General features: G+C 36.6%; 1 protein-coding gene across 1 annotated transcript; it reads right to left on the bottom strand.

Moving 5' to 3' along the window:
- Positions 1 to 1,100: 1,100 nt before the first annotated feature.
- On the bottom strand, positions 1,101 to 17,211 carry LOC106923729 (uncharacterized). Its single transcript, XM_088008684.1, has 18 exons — positions 17,061 to 17,211; positions 15,550 to 15,701; positions 14,697 to 14,850; positions 14,417 to 14,609; positions 12,790 to 12,884; positions 12,528 to 12,714; positions 12,338 to 12,435; positions 11,844 to 11,997; positions 10,926 to 11,044; positions 10,205 to 10,366; positions 10,027 to 10,140; positions 9,137 to 9,183; positions 8,790 to 8,883; positions 6,546 to 7,419; positions 6,009 to 6,163; positions 4,625 to 4,694; positions 4,323 to 4,524; positions 1,101 to 3,265 (listed from the first exon to the last, which is right to left on the bottom strand). The coding sequence occupies exons 1-18, from the start codon at positions 17,203 to 17,205 to the stop codon at positions 2,777 to 2,779; spliced, it is 3,504 nt and encodes a 1,167-aa protein (XP_087864810.1). The 5' UTR covers positions 17,206 to 17,211; the 3' UTR covers positions 1,101 to 2,776.
- Positions 17,212 to 17,944: the final 733 nt, after the last annotated feature.

The following is a 17,944-nucleotide window of genomic DNA, read 5'->3' as shown; positions in this document are numbered from 1 at the left end:
TGATAGTTTTTGATCAAATGGGCTCACAGACGTTTTATCCAACCTAAACTTTGTGGTAATGGCAGTTTACAAATCAATTTAATGTCATATGTGATCATACTGACCTCTGCAGGTTGCATCTTGGTCACTACTGTGCGTTTTTAACTAGTGTACTCTTCATTCAAGATGTGATTATTTCTGCTGCTAGAGTTTATTTTCTTTCCTCTTTTTAACACTCACCTTTCTTCAGTACATTAGGAAAACAAAGCCAGAATGTATTCATTTATTTAGATTAGATTAACTGGTTTCTCTAAATTGTAGGTGAGTGTATGCATTGTTGTCTGCCCTGTTTGTCTCTGTGTTGCCCTGTGATGAAATGTCGATCTGTCCAGGGTCTTACCACCGCCTCTTGCCCAATTACATACTGGATTTATATTTATAAAGTTAATGTAGCTGTTGAGAATAACCCGTACCTGCATGAAAAAGTTAAAACCAGACATATAGATCTACAGAATATAAAGTCACATAACGACCTAATATGAAAACAGACTAAACTTTAAGTTGTTTTAGGTCAGTTATGATTACTAAAGTATGCTAAAATGGGAGCGAGATGTTTTCAGGTTCTTTTCAAACTTCCTTCAATTTCAGAAATGGACAAAAAAAATTAAAGGTAACCTCATGAACAGGTTAAAATGAATCAATAGGCTATAAAAACACATTGCTTACATTTTCTGCACAAAACCATAATGAGACTGCATTCTAGTCCGTTATGGTTTTAGCTGTTTTAAGGGCCCTTCTCACTTTAAATCCAAGTAAGCTGCTGCTGGCCACGCCCCAACTCAACGTTTACGTAACCGAACATCTTTGAAAAGGAGAAGTTTCTGAATGGTAAGTCAGCAACAAAACACTCGTCTTTTCTAGTACAGCGCGTGCAGCGGTAACACCACGAACGTGGTGGAATTCTTCTTGTGTTGCTAGGTGACGGGCTGGGTTCGGCTGAGGTTGCCAAGTAACGGCGCAATATCCCTCGATTGTGTCTTCAGATTTCGTCAGTTATGCTGACTTTGTTGACTTGTACTTCGCTAAAACCTCCCATTAAACATGAAACATTCAGTCAACACTTAGGGTGTAATGTCTGTTTATTGAAAGTGACCCTCCTTTGGTAAACAAAAATATCTCGTAACAGTCAAATACCTTGTTATAAAGAATGAGATGATGAGATGTCATAAGTAAGGATTCCTTGGCTGTTTTACTAAACACAAAACATTTAAAGGACTTTACTTGATATACATATACAATAAAGAATAAATACATAAAAAAAAATTACTTTCAAAGACAAAAAGATTCGTAAAAGGAACCAGGATATTTATCCCCAGGGTGCAGAAATGAAAAAATAGAAAACTGCTTTACCCAAAACAAGTTTTACGTACTAAAAACATTTTTATTCAATAATGCATCCTCCATTTTTATTTTCCTTCATTATATCGTTCAGATTCATTAATGTCATGTTTTTTCTTTGTTTACCACTCATGATTTATTGCCAGTCAGCATCTAAACAACACTTAGCATCTCTGAGATGAATAATATACTACTTTGCCCTTTCTCATCAATAATCATAGCACTGCAGAGACTATAAATACATACATATAACACTGGCAAAAAACAAATAGGCTACTTAAAAAAAAAGTCATGTGTGTTCGAGTATAGGGAAAATAGGATGAGAGAGGTAATATCTTTCAAATTAACATCAAGTTTTCGTCTAATAAATCTAATGATTGTACTGATTGATGCTGAATATATTTAAAATATATCAGAATGTGTCTTTATATTATTGTTTTGTACATTCTTCTGAAAATTTTTACTTTTGGGTTGACGATGAGCAAAAAAGCAGACAAGATCCAAAACAAAAACCTTGAATACACTTCAGAAACTCAGAACTGTTATGTGTGTGTGTGTGTGGTTAAGAGCTAAATAAACTAAAAAAGACTAAAATATGTCTAAAGATGTACAATATGTAACTTTTAAACCAACAAATCAATTTCTCAGCATGAATTAAAGTAAACATATTTTCTATGTGAATACAATATAATTAGGGCTGCAACTAATGATTATTTTAGTAATCGATTGTTCTATCAGTATTCTGATGATTAATCAATTAATCTGGTTAAAAAATTGGCACATTGTCCATTTTTTTATTTAATGACAGAAATCTTTTTTATACAATATAAAAAATACATTAAAAGATGCAAATACATAAGTAAAATAAATATTTTATTGCCTACAATGCAATAACATAACATTCTTTTAGTTAAAGCTCGATCATTTGTAGTAAACAATGCTTCTGCAGCTAAAGAATACTTCTATCAACACGTTAAAAGCTCTGCGCTTTCTGCTTGACTTATCAGTACAGCTATATCTTTATTTTTTGGATTAACTGATTCATAACTGGACAGCAAAAGGTGCTTAATAGATTTTTTTTACACAATTTCATTCAGATGAAGCAAAAACTACGTCACTTGAGGAGATTTTTTTTTATCTTAAATGGAAAATGTATTAATTTTTTGTACAGTTTACTGCTCTGAATATGTTGTTCTTTCAGCAAATGGCCTTTTTTGAGCCTGTATACTCAATTTAACGATTAATCGATTACTTAATTGGTTGACGATTATTTGAAAAATCGGTTAATCACTAATACGATTGATTAATCGTTTCAGCCCTCATACTAAGTATTTAAAGTTTGCTTATGATAAGACACATATGCTCGCAGTCTCCTCTTTGGTCAAACATCTGTCTGAAGCTACTTACTCTGATGTAACCTGGCCGTCGATCGATCATCATTCTCTCGGCTGTTGAACAACGGAGGACTAAACAGCGGTGCAGTCACTGAGGCTGAGTTCGAAGCTGAGTTGATGTGAGTGCTGCTGCTTACTGTCGTTGAAGCAGAGGCTGCAGGATAGACCTGGACGTCAACAGCAACAGAGGTGAGGCCCAGAGAGACGTGGTGAGAGACAAGCAGAGGAGGGCTGCCGTGTGAGATGCTGAGGCTGTGGTGGATGGGTGCGGCACAAGGCTCTGCGCTGCGCAGCGTCAGAGAGGAGTGCAGAGCGTCTTCTCGTCTGGAGGGCGGGGACGGGGAGCGAGAGGGTAAAGAGGATGGAGGGGGAAAGGCGTCCTGGCATGGGCTGTGGTTGTCCCCTGAGATGCTCGTCCAGTCCTCAGTGGACTGCAGCTGGATGCTGGGGTGCGACAAACTGCATCTTTTATCTTCCTCCAGTGATGAGTCAAACTGAAAAATACGGAAGAAGATCAGGGCCATTAAAAAAAAAAGAAGGAATTTTGACTTTAATCTCACAATCAAAATTGTTGAAATTGTTTATGCACCATCAGGCTAATCTAGTCTTAAAACTAGAAAAAAAAATCTACAAAATACATTTGGGACAGGCAAAAAAGTGAAGTCTTACCAACAACATAATTAAGATACACCTGAGAATGTTTGGTCATTTTCATTTTGATATAGACAGACACAAAATTAGATTTAGAGTTTAAAGTCAGAATTTTTTTTTAATTGTTGGTCCTAATCCTTTTCCATAGAAAAGGAGTAAACTGGATCCTTGTAGTTATCTTAAAAATGGGGAAAAAAGAAAAAGAAATCCCCAAAACGTTTTGATGATTTTGTTGGAGGGGAACTATTATGTTTTTGTATTTCCATTTGGGTCTCAACTGCTTCTAAAAACACCGAGCCGATTTTTGGCATTAAGTTAATATTTATTGGTGTATAGAAAATTACCCGTTTCAAAAACCTCCTGATTGTTAAGTCACCATATACCTCTTTCTAGCAACCCCAGTCACACCCAGCCCCTTACCTAGCAACCCAAGCGGAGCTCCAGCATGTTTGGTCAGCTGGTTTTTCCACTGTATGTGCTGTACAATGGCTGATGGAAAAGACCAGTGTTTTGTTGCTGACTTACCGACCAGAAACCCTTTCTGCATTTTTGTTCATTGTGCAGGTGGCTCTACTTCTGCTTTTCAAAGATATATGGTTGTATAATAGCACATCTGTTTGCAGCCATTTCCACATGCGAGTGTAAACATTGAGTTAGGGGGCGTGGTCAGCAGCAGACGCCCTAAAACATCTCATTATGAAAGGAGCTCAAAATAGGCAGAACTGAAATCAGACTAAAATCTCATAATCTAAGAATGATTTTGTGTAAAAATTGTGAGGAACATGTTTTGTGTGTCCCATAGATCTAACCTGTTCAAGAAAGCCTAATAGGTTCCCTCTAATTTCCAAGCCTAATGGTGATTAAATTAGTAAAATTAATTTCACATGTGGGATTTCAGACCTTGGTGTCAACAATGGGCTCAGGATGAGTCTCCACAGTCACTGAGTAGTGGTCCACTGCGGGGTGGCAGACATCTTGAATCTCCTCAAACGTTGGCTCCATCTGCACAATGACCAGGCTGGGCCCTGGAGGTCGGGCCCGTGTGTCTGACGTGTTGGGGCTCTGCTCGATCACGGTGACAGAGTCATCGTCCTCAAAAGCTCTGTACACACATACAGCTGATGTTTAAGTTACGTTACGTTTGTTTAAGATCCTCAGGACTGCCTTTTCCATATTTTTGTGTTTTGTAGTTTCATATTCACCTGTTTTCATACGTGTGTCCAGCAGCCTGGCAGTCAGCGTGTCTCTTTGGGACTCCAAGATTCCTTTGAGCTGCAAAGGATGTGGCTAACATTAAATTAAGAGGGTTTTTGTTAAGTTTGCTTAGACGATAAGCTAATTTAGCCAATTTTTTCAACATGAAAAAAAAAAAATTGAATAAATAACAGCCGAGTTGTTTATGATTAAATGACTTTGCCAGTAACAAGAGCTAAACGTTGAAAGTTGCTTTATTTAGCTGCTTCAATGTTGTCCATGTTTCACCTAGAGTAATAAAAAAAGCTAGTTTAGCTAACTAAAGCGAGTTCGGTAATTGGGTTTTCCCGTTTCACATAAGATGTTTTGTTTTTTATTAGTCTTTAATGTAACTTTTAAAAGCTATTTTGACAAGTTGGTAGGAAAAACTGAACAGGTGAAAAGCTTAGTTTTAGTTTATGTTAGCTTACATTAAATAGGCTAAGATAAACTAATTTAGATAAGTTTTTGGTAAAACAAAAACAGGAAAGATGTAGAGATTTAATATTAAAATTGATTTAATATTAAAAGCACCTGGATGATATTTAGCTTTAAGAGATCGTTAAACCTTTATGTGAAAAAAAAGTTGTTTAACCAGCAAAAGCTAAACAGACTTTGCCAAGTCAGCTAACTTTTCTTGGCTCATATAAAAACATGTTTAAAAGTAGCTAGCAGTTTTTATTTGAAACTTATTTAGCTTTCTATGAAAAATCAGAAATTTACCTACATTTAGATTGTTTTAGGATAAATTAATTAATTTAGCTAATTCTCTTATTTCTTAAGAGTATCAACACCAGAGTATTAGCATTATCTGGGATATTTTACATAATACTGTCCCTCCATGACTTTTAAAACATTAATGTTTGTTTCAGATCAAGACAAGAGTTCAGCTTATCAACCTGTTACTGTAAAATATTGACAGCTAATTTGTTAGCATATGTTGTGTGAAGCAAGCCAATTTTTAGGTAAAACAAAACTGCTTTTTTTTTTACATGTAACTGTCAGATATATCTTGTTGCTCAGTCAAAATACAGAATTGAAAGTGAGAAAAATTTTGAATGACAAAGTTAATCTCCAGACATAAATCTCGAAACCTTTTTATTTAAAAAGAATTTAAAGGATTATTGTTTTAGTACATATGTGCATGTATTGCAAATCACTAATACAACTTAATAAATTTTAAGTTAATATACTAATGGCATTTGAAATAATGCTACTTGTCTTTTGACATGTAAATACAATGATTTCAATGTGTTGTGAACGCAAGAAAACTGGTCTTGATCTGCTAGTTTTGTGGAAAAATCTTCATTTTTCAGCCAACTAGGACAATCAGAAAATAAAATAATGTGCTACCTGCTCGACCCGGAGGTAAAGGTTCGTTCTTCTGGACGACTGAATAAAAAGTGACGGTTATGAAGATGAAAGCCAGGGATATGCCGACTCCAACCACAATGGGGATGTCGTGTTTCTCAAGAGCAGGCAGCCATGATGGCGACTGTTGTGTTCCTCTGGGAGAGAATAAAAATTAGACTTCTCGCAAAAAAAGCAACTTCAATAGTAATTTGATACATTTTAAACTAATCTGGAACTTTTTAGCTTATGCTTACAGGAAGTAAACATTTCTTGTAATCTTTGAATATGGTTTTAAATTAAGAGTACTCTAAGCATTCGATAAGTGTTTTAAATATTTTCTGTTTTATGTATTATGCTAAGCATATTTTGAAGTGTGTTTCTGAAAAATAAGGAATGCAGCAGAAGGAACAGTCATAAAAATGAGTAAAAAAGCATCAAAAATTTAGGAAAAAGTGGAAAACTATTATTCAAGACCATTTACTTCTATAGATTGGATTTTTATCAAAAGATTAAATAAAAGCTGCTTATTTCACCCACATGGGATCGTTGCTGGTCATTGGGGACTGGGAGGTGTTCCTCTTTTTCCAGTCTGTCAGCTTTGTGCTGTTGGATGGTCGATCTTTCTGCGTGGAGGTCAACCAGTACACATGACTGGTGTTTACTGGGTCTGATACTGGGTGGTGCTGTTGAGATGATCCAGGGTTTAACGTTGCTGCTGTGGGTCGATCATCAAACTGTAATGGCGGAGGTTTGGTGATTAAAGATGGTGGAAGTTGCATGTCTGGGCTTTCAAGATGAAACTTTGGGAGAAAACTCATTGGTGTGGCAGGCCGGTGAGTTGTTTGTTGGGGAGAAGCTGAAAAGTGCAAAGCAGTTGGTTTATTTGGAGAAATCTGTGACGATGTCTCATTTTTGGAGAGGATATTCCGTTGGTGGAAAGAATGGGGTTTCAAATGAAACGATTCCCCTTCTGGAGTAACTTTCACTGAGGGTTTAATTTTAATCTGGGAAACAGAAATCTGTGTTGGCACTGGTGTTTCTGACTCCATCAGTTTGTCTTTTAGATTCACTGGAGACTCATTATTTTCTGTAGATTGCAGAAATTGATGTGGTGAAACCCTGACCCTGAAACCCTGACTGGTAGCTGCCGGCGTTGAACTGAGGGGTCGACTAGTTGAGGTTAAATGTTGATCCTTTTCCAGAGGAAGTTTGGGGTTGAGATGTCCTAACAGGAAGTTTGGATGCGGCGGAGGCGGCAATATTGGAGGCTGCATCTGCGAAACAACAAGCTGCTGGGCTGGATGGGTCACTTCCTCCAAAATCTGATCAGGCCTCGACGGCGGTGCCTTTAACTCTGCTGGGAATTTTCTTGAAAAAGCTGAAGACGTGGTCGTGTTGCTGCAGCTGAAACCTGGAAGAGTACAGAAAAATGTTTCTCTTTTATTGATTTGTGAGATGCAATTAATCATGAAGGAAATGTTCACCTGTTGGTTTTTACTGAAGTAAAAAGTTTTGTTTTTAATACTGGTTGGAAAAAAAAAAGAAATATCAGATTCTCAAATCAGTAATCATTCATCAATGAGATATAATATGGTTGCCAAAGCTTTGTTTAACAAGTTTATAAACAATTCTTGCAAACTTTAATGAGTGATGTATGGAAACTGTAAGTACACTATAAAAATAATCTCTAATTTACAGTAAAATGCCAGCAGCTGTGGCAGAATTTTACCATAAAAATATGAATTTTAATGTATTTGTAAAGTAAAATCTGTATAAATATGAATTTTATCAGATTTATGCAGTAAAATTGGCAACCACAGCTGGCATTTTTTATAGTGTACTTTTGGTTTAGTACACTTGAGATTTGACAAAGCTAACTTAAAAGTAACTTTTCAGCAAAATATATAAGTTTGTTTTTAGTCAATAATTTGTGAATATCGATGGGAAAGTTAAATTTTTTCACATTTTTCCTGTTTTAAGTGAAAACAAATCTGCCAGTGAAAGTTGTACTCTTTGCATCTTTATTGAAGAATTACTAAAACTTTACACAAGCTTATACAAAGTTACTTTTAAGACAGTTTTGTCTTAAGGTGGACCACAATAGTTGCACTAAAACCTAGACCAAAAATATCGGGTAAGATTTTGTTTTTTGCAGACGGTTTAATGCATGTGCTGTTTTTTCTGTCAACACATTGTTCACCTAATAGAGACTACAGTTTGATCTTGGTTGTCAGTTTTATGCTCATGAATATTTTTATTTAATTCTTTAGGGTCACTGCAGGCTGGAATCTGATCAAGCTGCAGCCTTTTGATTCTTTGTCATAAAAGTAAAGTTATTTAAACCAGATTTCTTACTTTGTTTAGCCTTTAAACAGAGAGGTTAAATCATTTCAAGAATAACGTGAAATATTATTCTTGTTTAGTCTTTGTGCTTTTGATTTGCAATAGTTTTACTTATTGATTTCTTCCATTTACCAAAGTGACTAAAATCTGTCCAAATAATTTAACACACACAATGAAACCAGGCAGGTGAGCATGATGTGCTTTGTAACAACTTTGGTTTCAAAGAATTTGAAAAATTGAAGTTAAAAATCAAGGAAAAAAACTTTTGCAAGTCGATGTCTTTAAAATCTCAAAGGAATGTTTTGTCTCTGAATCGTAACCATTCAAAAAGATTAACTTCACACCCAGAAAAAAAAAAACACAAGCCGACAATCATGCTAAAACAGAAGTAGTTACTGTTACCTAAAGAGCTACAAAAGTTTTTCTGCAAATACGTACATGTTAACTTTTTCTGAGCCATCAGATGGGGATGATGAGCTGGTTGAAGGTTCTGCTCAGCTGAAACATGATGATCCTCGCCAACATTAGAGCTCTTAGAAATACCAAAACAAAGGATTCCATGAGAACAAATTCATTTGATGCTGAAACACCATTAATCACAAATGTATTAAATGGATGAAAGGCCACAAATGTCACAAATGTTGCATGTTATAGTGATAAATAATGAAATGTCGCCATTTATGAAGCTTTGCTGAGAACTTAAATGATGCATGAAAAGCACATAAACAATCTGCTCAATGATTTTCCACACAAACCTGAGGAAATATTTTCACATCTTTACTCACAGCAGACAGAATCAGTTTTGTGTGTTTGTCTCTAGAAGCAGGACGATCTTCAGCTTAGCAACAAAAACAGCATCAAGGAGAATCAGAAACTCATGCAGAAATCCATCTTCAGCTCACTTATCTGACATGTTTTTGCAGAGTTAATCTGTTTTTCAGTTGCACCTTTAGTAGTAACCATTTAGATAGTTTATTTGATCCAAATCACACAATAATAATAGTTCATCAACGCTCCAACTGCAACCAATGAGATTCAAAACCAAGTGAAAGAGAAATAATTCAAAAGTTTTACATTGATTGACCCTTCAGTGTTCATTACAAATAAACGATTTCCACTCTTTATAGCTTTAGTATAAGAAATATTTACTGAATTGGTGAATATTAAATCACCAATATGAAAGTTTCAGATTTCAAGTAAAGCTTTGAATCATTCTCTGTTTTAATTCCCTTTTAATCTGTATTAACTGCTGCCTTTTCATTCACATATAATTGTGCGAATTGTAATTATGAAAATAAATTTGCTTAATGCAAACATGGACATTTTTGACAAACCATTTTTAGATAAAAAGTTTTTTTGTGCTGGGATGGGGTCGTTTTTCAGCTGCATCAAAATTAATGTATTTCAATAAAACTGCAATAGAAAATCTTTTTGTAATCACATGACTCGTGACCAACAGCAGGATGTTACCACTGGCTGAAAAGACGAAAAAGACGACAGGAAGTAGTAGGAGGACGAGGCGCTGCATGTTTTTTTATGACTTATTGAGTGAACAAACTTATTCACGTGATTTTAATTAATGGAAACACTGCGATTGCACTTTTTTTTTTACATTAGGGGAATATTGACATAGCATTTGCAATGGAAAGCAACTTCTGATGAGGAATAAACACACCTGTGACAACGAGGACTGCGTGTCTCTGATGGCGTCCAGCTCTGTTCTCAGCAGTACAGACGAACTCTCCTGCATCCGAATGCTGAACTCTGGAAATATGCAGGGCTCCACTTTCTGCATCAAGCAGAACTGACATGTAGTTACATCCAGGCTGAACCAGGTCACATGCAGGACTCACCGTCAACATGTCTGGTTTCAGTGCGGCTGATGGGAGAGCGAGTCTCCGCTCTGGTCCAGCTGTATGTGATGGGCTGAACCCCTACAGCTCTGCAGGGCAGAAACACTGATGACCCGATGGTGCTGCTCACTCTGCTTACAAAAGTCACAATAATGGGACTCACTGGAAATAAGAAAAAAAAAAAAAGAATCCATTATGTACATACGACTACTCCAAGTATAATTGCCCAAACAAAACGTGTAATATTTTGAGTTGTTATTTAATGTCCATGTTTGACTAATTTATGTTTTCTTCTTCAATGTGAGCTGTAGTGGAATAGTTAAAGAGATAAATTCTGAATATGTAAAGATTAGGGCTGAAACTATTAAACTGATTATGATGAGCCAATTATTCAAATACTCGTCAACTATTTTAGTAATCGATTAAGCGTTACCTGGAATATAAAGACTCAAAAAGGCCATTTGGTGAAAGAACAACATACTCAGAGCATTAATTAAGCAAAAACTGCACAAAAATGTATATTTTATGCATTTTAAGACAAGATGAAGATGAATTGATTATTGATTTGTGGCCAATTGTGCTTCATACCCAGAAAAAGGTTTATTTAGTTTATTGTGTCACAACATCATCATGAATGTAGACTTGACTTATCTTGGATCTAAGAACCTATGTTAGATATAAATTCAGTACTTTATAAATATAAATATAAAGTAAGTGTCACCAGCAACTCTCAGCAGGGCTGTGCTGTGGCTTCTTCCCAAAACGTTGGAGGCTTCACATACGTAGATGGCCTCGTCGTAGATCCTGGCTGACTGGATGTAGAGCGTAGCATTTCTCTGACTGGATGAGAGAGGCACACGGTCCGAATAAACTCAATAAGTAAGAAATTATATTTTTCACATACTCAAGCACTGGATACAACGTTAGAGAAAAAGCAGATCAATACTGTAGAAGACAGCTTTAAGTTTGCTTCCTTGAACAGGTTGGGACAGATCTATGGGTTACACAATACATGTTCATTTGATATTTTGCACAGATTCATCCTTAGATAATGAGATTTTAGTGCCATGAGATGTTTTTGGGCCTCTTGTCACTTTACATCAAAATAAGCTGCTGATGGCCACGTCCCCAAACTCGTCAAAGTGGATGAAATAAAATGTGCAATCATAGAACCATACATCTTTGAAAAGCAGAAGTAGAGCCTCCTTCACAACCATCAAAAATACAGAGAGTGGTTTCTAGATGGTAAGTCAACAAAACACTTCTCTTTTCTAGCAGCCATTGTACAGCGCATATAGCGGTAAAACCAGCTGACCAAATGTGCTGGATTGCTGCTTGAGTTGCCAAAATGTACAGTACCTGGACATTTTGGAAATGGCTCATATTTCAGATAGTAAAAAATCATTAACTTATTGCCAAGAAATGAGTGGGTGTTTTCTAGAAGCAGCAGAGACCCAAAAAGGAAGTACAAAATATACAAAAGGTGAATTTCGCATAACGGGTTCCCTTTAAAAAAATGGAAAAACAAGAAACTTGTGTTCTTTGCGAGAATAAAAGAAAAGAACGAGATATTTAAAGAGTATTGCTTTTTAAAATTTTTGTTAAGAGTTTCATTCAACACACCAACATGGCGACCTACCCGAGTGCAACCTTCCCTCCGGTTTGCTTGGAGTGGCCTCTTTTCATCCAGCTGATGGAGGGCAAAGGATGACCGGACGCCTCACACTCCAGCACTGCTGGGGCTCCCACAGGAACCATCAATACTGTGGGCCACAATTTCACTAAAGGAGGGGCTACAGGAAGAAAGAGAAAGAAGAAATAAAGCTTTCTGAAACCCAAACTAATTTTTTTCACGCTACTCTGGAAAAACACATCTTACCAAGTATTTTGGTCTAGTTTCTTGTCCAAATATATTAGTACACTTTGAAGTAAGACAACTTGCTTTCAGAATGAGCTGTTTTAGGGCCTCTTGTCATTTTAAGTCCCAATTACTTGCTGAAAAGTTACTTGTAAGTTAGTTTTGTCTTATTTCAAGTATATTAAGATACTTGCACTAGAACAGAAACACTTAAGATTTTGTGTTTTTGCCCTGCAATCTGGGGCAGCATGTGTAGTTTTGTGTTTTCCCCACACCCAGCACAGTCAGAGTCGCTCTTCTAGAAGTGAGGAATCTTTGGAGGTGAGAGTTTGACGCTCTGCAGAAGTAAATGCCACCATCATGCACCTGTACGCTGAAGGAGAAGCATGAAAAATGCAGTAAGTTTTGCTAGAATGGAAGATGATATAGTTATTTATCCAATTATATGTGTTTTAGAAAAGAGACCTGTGAAAGAAGAGGTCTCCACTGGGTAACACAGTCATGTTTCCTGCTGGAGAGAGAAGCTGGTTGCCTTTGAACCAGGACACATCAGCTTCTGGTCGACTGTATGGAGGTCTGCAGGTGAGCGTGACGTTTTCTCCTCTCCTGACAGTCAGGCTTGAGGGCTGCTGCACAAAACTCCAATGCATGTCTGAAAACGCATGACTGCATGCTCAAATGTGTGACTGTATTTGATTTGAGTAAATTTTGTTAAAATTCAAAGTACCGGCTAGAAGCAGGAAAGCTGACTGTGACTTGATAGTCTCCTCCTGGTTTGATGCTTCACAGTGATACCAGCCTTCGTCCTGCTTTGTCACATTTCTAATACAAACACAAAGGAAGCTTGTGTTTTCAGGAGATAAAAACTCAAATTCAAAGATTCAAAATCTTCAGTTTTTGTCTTAGTTCTCATACTGATGGGATTTACTGAGGTTGCTAAGATCTTCAAAAACAGAACTCATAAAAATGCAATCAGAGAACTGTTTGCAAAGCTGCAGTAAACTCAAAAATAAACACCAACGTTCATTATATGAAAATAAAGACTGATGTTGAGCTTTGTGGGTTTGTAAATTGCAGGACTTTTATTAAAATATAACTAAAATTTTCATCAAGATTAAGACCAGATGAAAGAAACTGTAGATTTGAACAATATAATCCCTATCATTAATATTTCAACCTATACATTCTGTAATTTTAACAAATTAAGAAACTTTACAGTGTGTACAAATACACTGTAAATATGCTCTAATAATATACTATCACAGCATATTTTCACTATGATTTGATTCATAATCATCATAAAAAAAATGTTTGTAATGAGATTTTAATCTGCTCCTTTCAGAATGAGCTGTTTTAGGGCGTCTTGCCACTTTAAATCCAAATAAACTGCTGCTGGACACGCCCCCTAATTCAACATTTACACTCACACATGAAAATGGCTGAAAAGCATTAATAGTGCCTCCTGTACAACCAACAAGAATGCAGCAAGTGGTTTGTAGATGGTAAGTCAACAACAAAACACTTGTCTTTTCCAGCAGCACATACAGCAGTAAAACAAGCTGACCAAGCGTGCTGGAGCTCTGCTAAGGTTGCTAGGTGATGGGCTGGGCCCAGCTGGGGTTGCTAGGTAACGGGTTGTAACTTAACAATGAGGAGGTTGTTGAAGCAGTTTATTTTCCAGATGCCAAAAAAGCATAAACTTATTGCCAGAATTATTTCTAAGCCCTGAGGTTGTTTTTAAAATCAGTTGAGGCCCAAACTGAAGTATTAAAATGTACAAATGTGAATTTTTCATAATAGGTTCCTTTTAAAACATGGGTGTGAAACTCAGTTTCATTTTGGGCCATATCAATACTCTGAACATTCTTAGAGGGCCGGTTGTGCTAGAATGCATTGATAAAACCCAATAAGCTGTTAAAATAGTAATAAATAGTTGTCACTCCAGGATTTTGATTGTTATTATGTTTTTTTTTTTGTAATAAAAATCACAGATCTTGTGGTGCTAATTTAGAAATATTTGTAAGGAATTTTAATATTTGCTCCAATGTATGATTTTAAATGTGACTTTCATTCTTTGCAGCAGTCAATTAAACCCAATGTTTCTGACCTATTTTGAGAAAAACATTTTCAATGAAATCTGAAAAATGTGGCGATCTGTTGATTTAGTTTGAATTTTGCAGATTTGTGAAAAATTGCTGGGACTTAATGATGTCATTTGGAGTCTAGAGGGCCACATAAAAAGCTGCGGCGGGCCAGATTTGGCCCCCGGGTCTTGAGTTGACACGTGCTTTAAAACTAGCCTGTCAGGAGAGAAGAAACCGAATGTTTCCCTGCTGTCCTGTGGAGTGTCTGACCTCAGTATGAGCAGCTGCCCATTGTTCAGGAGGCTGAATGTGGCCGAGCAGCTCGACAGGAGGCAGCCGTCTTTGAACCAGTGCACCATGGGAACAGGGAAGCCACGGACTGTGCACTGCATGGAGACCTCAGTTCCCATGGTAACCGTGCTGTTGTCAGGGCCCTGGACGAGCTTCAGATGCAGAGGAACACCTAGCGCACAGACGGAGTTTGTCATAAATGTTGTGGGTTAACCATGTTTTTCAAGAAGTGTCTGTGTTTGAAAGAGTTTGTTCTCACCTTCCACAGTTAGCTTAGCTGGTTTACTCCTCCTGCTGATGTTCAGCAGAGAGTTTTGTGCGACACAAACATATATCCCATCATCCTGCAACGTTACATTGAAGAGGTGCAGCGTGCCTGAAGTTTTCTTCTGTTGTCCTCCTCCATATTCCCCCTTAGCAGGAAAGAAATCAGAAAACTTTGTTAAATTATCAGAAAACTTACACTTTTGCCGTTATTTAAATGTGTTATTTTTATCTGAGTCTCTTTCCAAGCTACCAAAAACTTCAGATTTCAAAATATGCAATTCTACTTATTAAATATTTAAGACAGATTGAGAAAGTAGCAGGTAAAGCAAACACATTCTGACAATGATTTATCTAAATGTATTCAGCTTTTTATGCTGATACAAATATGAAGATAAATTGATGTAAAAATCCTGAGCAAAAAAAAAACATCAAAAGAAGAGAACAAGGATGAAGGTACAAAAAGATAAATAATAAAGTTTTTTTCACTTAATAGAGGTGTTAAGCAGAAAGTTGATCAGAAGCAATAGATTCAGAATATGACCTTGTTGACTGAATTTGGCTTTTATTAATTGAGTGAGTTTTAGAAATAAAGATAATTGGCATCATTAGCATCAATGAAAGTAATTGAGAAGGCATTAAAACTATCAAACTATTCAGTCAGAGTTTATCAGGAGTTTTTAAACAGACTGCAGATAAATTAAAATGTTAAAAGTTTAGACAGATCTTACAAGTAGAGGACCAAGATAAAAAAATTTCTGCAAAACAAAAAAATCTGTTTAATGTCTGTCTAAGCGATCAATTAGGTTTAAAAACTAATTTAAATGTTCTGTTTCGACCTGCCTCACCTGAAACTGTCTGCCTCTTGTGACTATCCGTCCGTCTTTGAGCCATGAGACGTTTGCTGCAGGTGAACTTTCTCCAGACACACACTGCAGGAAAACAGCTTCTCCTTCTTTCACGGTCTGGTCCTCGGGACTAAAGAAAAAATCCTCCAAACCTGGAAACCAGAAACATTAGAGACACATTTAACAGATATTAAATCCAGTCATCACTCAGAAATGTAGCCACTGGGGAAGTTTTGAATATCTCTCATAGAATATGTGCTTATTTATCTCTGTTTTCTATTTGGTTTATGTAGAAACTATCAGAAGGATGTAAAAGATAGAAAAAAATATACTTTTTGAAGTAACTATGGATAATAAACGACTCAAGTTCAGGCAAATATGTATGGTAGGAAGCAGATAAAACAAAACAATTCAAAAAAAGGCTCACAAATTAAATTTCCTGCCAAATTAATAGAACTAAAGGCTGAAGAAGTCAACATACAACAACATTACTGGGTGAATCAATATATGAAATGCAAAGCAGGGTGTAAACTGCATCAAAAATGTGACAAGTGTAAGGATTTGGTTTTTGTTTCTAGATTGAGTCTTTTCCTTAACTGTCTCCAGCTGTTCCTTGTTCCCGATTATCTCCCTGTGTATTTAATCCCACCTGCGGCCCCTGCTCCCTGTCGGGTCCTTGTCATGTGTCGTGTTTTGTCTACCCTGTCAGTCGTGCATTAGTCTGCAGTTGCTAGCAGGGTCTGAGCTCCTAGCCTAACTGCTCACCTGTGCTGCCTGGATTTTGTTTCTCTTCAATAAAACCATCATTTTCACCAATACCTGTGTCCACCACGTCCATCATTCACCACAATAACCACAGTTCATTACAATAAGAAACATCCAGTGGTAACAATAAAGCATAAATTCATGCACAATGACACTGGATGCCTTTTGTTAAAAATACAAACCAAAAGGAGTCGACACTTTCTGACTAGCAATCCTTTCTCAGAGCAGTATTTTTAACTTCTGCTAAAATATTTTCTCACAGCTAAAAAATGTTTTATACATAATATATATTTAGTTTTTACTATCATTGTTATATGGTGCAAGAACCTTATGATGCAAACTAAAGCTGCTATAAATCCTATGGATAGTTCAATATTTATGATGCATTTTGCATCTTAGTGGATGCAATGTGTTGCTGAATTATTATTTATATGCTTTGTCCTGGACATAAACATGCATAAAATTAAAAGAAACAGAATTAAAAGGTAAAAGTCATTTCTGAACCAATATCAATCTTTCCAAGTTGAGAAAACTCTTCCTGCACCGTCTTAATTCTTTAAAGATGATATTTCAGTTAAATTTGTTTGCTGTTTGTTAATTGTGGGTTAGCAAAACAACATAATTGTGCACTCCTCAAATCCAAACTGGGATGGATTTATAAAAAATAAGCTTTGTAAATACAATGCATTATTATAATTAAAGTCAGATTTGGTGTATAATGTGAAAGAGAAGCCTGAAGGACTCACCCAGAGGAGACGCGACTGCCGAGCCAAACAGGATGAGCGAGCAGACCAGGGAAGTCATCTGTGGTAACAAACAGATGGAGACACAGACCTGCATCCTACTGCAGAGCTCCATCAGAAGAAGAAGGAAACCAACATGCAGCTTCATCCATGGTGTCAGTCTGTGATGTGCACATAAAAGTAAAGTGCATCTTCTTAAATATTTTCATGCAAACTGATGCATATTGAGCCCTGCATAGTGTTTTGTATTATTCTGATAAGACTCAAAGGATGTCTTCAGGCAGCAACTATATGTGATATTCATCACTTTATCTCTTTAAGTAAGTGAAATGTCTCTGAACAGAGGTCTAGTTTTTGATCAGTTTCCAGTAAATATATTCAGCAGATGAATTTAACATAATTCACTCCCCGCCTCTTGTTCTCTTGAGCCCTCCCTTGTCGCTTTGCTTCGTTCCTCTTTTGGTTATGAGTCTGTGTGGCACCACGGCGAGCTCAGCTTTGTCCTCTTTAGTCCCTTGAATGGGCACAGCCTCTTTATAGAGCTCACACGGTGGCCCTCCACTCAATGAAAGTGACATGAAAAGAGGCTGCACAGCTTTGTACTGAGAAGATCAGTTATTGGCCCCTGCGAGGACAGCTACCCGTCTGATCGGTCGCGCTTTCATCGAAGGGTCTGATCCCTTTTAGTTTGAACCTGACACAAATTTTTGGTTTTGCACTGATGAAGTTGCAAGAAAGTTCTACAATTTAAAATTTGCAAGGTGGTAAATACTTACGACAGTGGTTAACAGCCAAAATAATTGTCTGGGGTTTTGTGCTGAATCCAAAAATCACATTAGTTTTGGTCAATCAGGTCATTATATGAAACATCCAGTGGTAACAATAAT

The sequence above is a fragment of the Poecilia mexicana genome, unplaced genomic scaffold, assembly GCF_051168715.1.
Source record: "Poecilia mexicana isolate PSO_F unplaced genomic scaffold, ASM5116871v1 scaffold_9, whole genome shotgun sequence".
NCBI lineage: Eukaryota > Metazoa > Chordata > Actinopteri > Cyprinodontiformes > Poeciliidae > Poecilia > Poecilia mexicana.
Note: the sequence above shows the minus strand (reverse complement) of the source record. Positions and strands in the feature narration are given on the sequence as shown.

Bases quoted from the DNA above. Each gene is read 5' to 3' on its own strand.
- LOC106923729 (XM_088008684.1), bottom strand. From the start codon at position 17,205: ATGAAGCTGCATGTTGGTTTCCTTCTTCTTCTGATGGAGCTCTGCAGT. The intron at 14,610-14,696 runs GTGAGAACAAAC...TCTGTGCGCTAG, and splicing joins AGCTAAGCTAACTGTGGAAG to GTGTTCCTCTGCATCTGAAG. The intron at 10,367-10,925 runs GTGACACTTACT...TCTTATTTCCAG, and splicing joins AGCCCTGCTGAGAGTTGCTG to TGAGTCCCATTATTGTGACT.